At 44.0% G+C, this 4,709-nt stretch overlaps 1 protein-coding gene across 1 annotated transcript; it reads left to right on the top strand.

Annotated features, from left to right (window-relative positions):
- The first annotated feature begins 942 nt into the window (after positions 1 to 942).
- On the top strand, positions 943 to 2,792 carry steep1 (STING1 ER exit protein 1). Its single transcript, NM_001200677.2, is given in 7 exon segments — positions 943 to 1,158; positions 1,313 to 1,430; positions 1,607 to 1,648; positions 1,979 to 2,123; positions 2,213 to 2,302; positions 2,394 to 2,486; positions 2,567 to 2,792. Coding segments are annotated over 7 exon segments (675 nt in total). The 5' UTR covers positions 943 to 1,034; the 3' UTR covers positions 2,630 to 2,792.
- Positions 2,793 to 4,709: the final 1,917 nt, after the last annotated feature.

Raw genomic sequence — 4,709 nt, 5'->3', positions numbered from 1 at the left:
AATAACAATAATACAGATTTCATTATATCGTATTAGCGTGATAACTAGCTGGCTTCGGGCTTGTTAATTAGCTGTCATGTAAAGTTAGCAGAGTAGCTTAGCATCATAATGCGCATGCTATTATTATTTGTAAGCTCCCACGTACTGAATCTGATTCTGAGAACTATTAATGCGAATCCACTGAGAGACTGGGTAGGAGCTGAGACGGGAACTAGCACGCTTACATGAGTTATGTAAGTTCGGATGTGAGAAAAAAAAAAAACATTTTTATTTTCAGAGCTGCACTCAGCCTTGTGTGTGACACTTCAGTGCATTAAGTGGACCTTTATGGATCTCAAGCAACTTCTTGTAATGGAGTGATTTTTTTTTCTTCTAATGCATCTACCATCTATTATAAAACAAAACTTCTTACACCTCAGTGCTGCTGAATTCTGGATTCTGATTCAATCGGAAGGTATTAATTAATTTAAGTGACAGCAGCGCAGCTGCAAATCACAGGTTTATATTGATGTGCTCGTTCTGATACGTTATCCTGTCTATACTAACAGTTCATTCACAGGGACGCATGCAGCAGGTTAATGTGGTGTGGTTTTCTGTAAGGAGATGTTTATTTGACATTTTTGGAAGGAGTCTCCAGTGTCAGCACTTTGTAACAGTCAGAGGTAAAGCACATCTTCAGGACAGAGGAATGAATGACCAGCTGTGTTTTTGTGTTTGTTTGTCCTATTAACTTCAATATGTTGCTCAAAGTGAACAATTATTACTTGAAATATAGAAATAAAGTCATATTAAAAAGAGATAATAAATTAAATAAAGGATCGGTTGGTAAAAAAATAATGATGCCTTTGTACAGTAGTGAAACAACACCGCCATCTTGTGCGGCTGAAGTAGAAGTGCAACTCGAGGACACGTCTTCGAGACCGTGGGTTCCACGTCATCATTACGCGACCGCTCAAGCGATGTTTCTTACACGTTAGTGCAGTTCTGTTTTTCTGACGCGTTAACGAACTTGTTTAGTTTTAGTGTTAGTTAAGATGCCTAAAGTTGTTTCTCGGAGTGTGGTGTGTTCCGACACCAGAGACAGAGAGGAGTATGACGACGGAGAAAAGCCGCTGCACGTTTATTACTGTTTATGCGGACAAATGGTGCTGGTGCTGGGTGAGTTAGCTAGCTAGCGTTAGCTAAATAGTGTGTGTGAGAGAGAGAGAGAGTGAGTGAGAGTGAGTATGTATGAATGAATGAATGAGGTGGTGGTTTTTATGAGGTTTTCACATGTATGTGTTTGTTTTGTTTGTTTCTCTCTCTCTTTCAGACTGCCAGCTGGAGAAATTACCCATGAGGCCTCGGGACAAGGCGCGTGTAATCGACGCAGCCAAACACGCGCACAAGTTCTGTAATGTGGAGGAGGATGAGAGTGTGTACCTGAAAAGGTTTGTGTGTGTGTGTGTGTGTGTGTGTGTGTGTGTGTGTGTGAGTGTGTGTGTGTGTGTGTGTGTGTGTGTGAGAGAGAGAGAGAGAGTGAGTGAGTGAGTGAGTGAGAGAGACAGACAGCGCGCGCGCACGCGCGCGAGAGAGAGAGTTAATAAATGTGGTTGTTGTGTTACAGGCCGGAGGGAATTGAGCGTCAGTACCGCAAAAAGTGTGGCAAGTAAGATGATATCTTCTTCTTCCTCTTCTTCTTCTTCTTCTTATTACTGTTATTATTATTAGTTCTGGCTAAATCCGGATAAATCCGGACTGATTTATCCAGTAGTTTGTGTGTGTTGTTATTATTATGTGTGTGATCAAATGTTTTGTTCCATTGCTGACTCTGACACACCACAGCTCCACTCTGATTGGTCACCAGCAGTCTTAAACAACCAATCAGCAGCCTTTCCCTTCATTTACTGTAGTATTGTACTGTAATGTGACATCCCAGATCATGTGATGGAAGTGTATGTGTGTGTGTGTGTGTGTGTGTGTGTGTGTGTGTGTGTAGGTGTGGTCTCCTCCTGTTCTACCAGCACCAGCTGAAAAACACTCCTGTGACGTTTATCGTGTTCGACGCTGTGGTGAAGTTCGGAGAGGGATTCGGAAACACCAGTGTGTACAGTCAGAAACAGGAAACGCCCAAGAAAGTCCGGGTGAGGCGCGCGCACACACACACACACACACACACACACACACAGTCTGTATTACCGTGCCAAAAGTTAAAACTGTGTGTGTGCGGTAGGTGATGATGACGAAGCGCACTAAAGACATGGGGAAGTTCAGCTCGGTTACCGTGTCAACCATCGATGAGGAAGAGGAGGAGATCGAGGCGGTGAGTCGTCAACAGGCTGCGATCTGATTGGCTGACGTGAATTAATTTTAAAGAAGAGCTTTGTTTACTAAAGTGTGTGTGTGTGCTGCAGAGGGAGGTGGCTGATTCCTATGCTCAGAATGCTAAAGTTATCGAGAAGCAGCTGGAGAGGAAGGGCATGAGCAAGAAACGGCTACAGGAACTGGTGAGAAACACACACACACACACTCGCTCACTCTTACGTGTGTGTTCGGTGTTTATTATTAATCTCCTCCTTGTTTACAGGCTGAATTAGAAGCTAAGAAGGCCAAGATGAAGGGAACACTCATCGACAACCAGTTCAAATAGTGTGTGTGTGTGTGTGTGTGTGTGTATGTGAGAGAGACATTTATATATGAATGTATACTTAGATCGATATTTATAGTGTATATTACAGGTGAGTGTGTGTGTGTGTAACATGTTAATATGAGCTGTTGTGAGTTTTTTTAAAATGAAATAAATCTGTTCATCATCACTGCTTTCTCATTTATACGGTTTATTGATCAGATATTACCAACATTATTGATATTAACAATAACAGTAGCGTTACTTGTAACACCTCTGTTACTACTAACACGGCGAGGTTTTACCTATAGAAATATGAGTAAGGATAAGAGTGTTGAGCGAGCGTGTACGAGAAGTCCCTCCAGGATTTCACAACCACAGAATCACGGAAACATCGAAGTGAAAGCACCTAACAGGCTCCTGCACGTCCCGGAAAACACGCGGGAACATGACAGAAAATCTCCAGCGTCCTGGGAAATTATTTCCTCAGAGGTATTCTCCTGTAGACGAGAACGAACCGTTTACTGTCCTATTCGCTGTGCTGTGGTTTGCATGGAAGTTTTTCAAAGCGGAGAGAAAGAAACTGGATGGGAGGTGGGAGGTGGGAGATGGGAGGTGGGAGATGGGAGGTGGGAGATGTACTGAGGACTCTTTGGCGGTTGTTCCATGACTCACAAGCCAGACATGATGATTTCATTGAGATGACTAACACATCCACATTTCCTCTGAAGTTCTGGGCTCATCGATGGGTAGAAGGCTTGGCGGTTGCCGAGCGAGCGTTGGAAACGTGACCTGCAGTGCAAACGTACATCAACCACAAGAAACTTTCGAAAAGTTCTGAGAAGTTCCATCAGCTGCATCTTACTGCGCAGTAAAGCAGGCAGCTGCAGACCCTGTTTTTATGGCCAAGCTCCAATTTTTTGGATGACAGTCCCCTAACTAATGAACCCAGGTGTGCGCCACATGAGCTCCCCACGTGAGCCTCCCCTGACCCTCTAGAGCAGTGGTCACCTGAGATCTTCCTTCCTGCAGGTTTCATCTCCAACACACCTGTTTTAGTTGATCAAGAACTTGTTCAGGCTTCTAATGATTAGGTGGTCAGGTGGGCACCAGTATGGTTGGAGCTAAAGTCTTCAGGACTCCAGGAGATCTCCAGGAACGTGGTTGGTGACCACTGGTGTAGAACAAAGTCTGGGAAACCTTCAGAAACTGAACGGCTGACAGCCACGGCTGGAGTTTACCAGATCATGGTTTTGGCCCAGATGTTTGGCTGTTATTCAGTCTGTTTAGGACTTCATAAATTAGTCTGTGCCGTTAGTAGATTAGCAGATGATTTCTGCGGACTCGTGTTTCCGCTGTATCTCACTGAAGAAACCCTGAAAATGATCTCGGGGGGAGAAGAGTGGGAACTCTGCTTAAATGTCCAGACTTCATTTCACAAGGAAAGGGGAAAATCAGAGAAATAACAAAAAACTACAATTACATAATGAAAAAAACAAACACACTTCCCATAAACACGTTCTAAGTGTCCGGAAAGTCATGTTAAATATGATCAGTGTAACGCCGCTGATGAACACTAGGTGGAGCCACAACACTGCCAGGCCAGCAGGAAGCACAGCACTTCTTTCCAGACCTGATCCCGAAATCATCCAGCTGCCACTGTGTAATAATCTGGAACTGTCAGGAGATCAGACCTGTACCGACATTTAACCATCAGAGCAGTTCAATTATTGACGTCTAATCTAACAATAAACTAACAGCATTTATTACATCTCTCTCTCTCTCTCTCTCTCTCTCTCTCTCTCTCTCTCTCCAGTTACAGTGTAGTGTGGATTTAGGGCCAGACAGCACTGAGTTTTACTTTGTGTTTGTGTTTGTGTGTTCCAGTGCGTGATGATGATGTGTTTCTGTAGTGTTAAAATTTGGAGAGGTCTGATTGGTCTCGTGTCCAGCTGTTCCTGATGTAGAAGTGTGTTAGTGTGTGATCATGTGTGTTACTGAGTGTCCGTGTGTGTCCGTGAGTGTCCGTGAGTGTCCGTGTGTGTCCGTGTGTGTCAGTGAGTGTCAGTGAGTGTCCGTGTGTGTCCGTGTGTGTCCGTGTGTG

Source organism: Ictalurus punctatus, chromosome 28 (assembly GCF_001660625.3).
Source record: "Ictalurus punctatus breed USDA103 chromosome 28, Coco_2.0, whole genome shotgun sequence".
Taxonomy (NCBI): Eukaryota; Metazoa; Chordata; class Actinopteri; order Siluriformes; family Ictaluridae; genus Ictalurus; species Ictalurus punctatus.
Note: the sequence above shows the minus strand (reverse complement) of the source record. Positions and strands in the feature narration are given on the sequence as shown.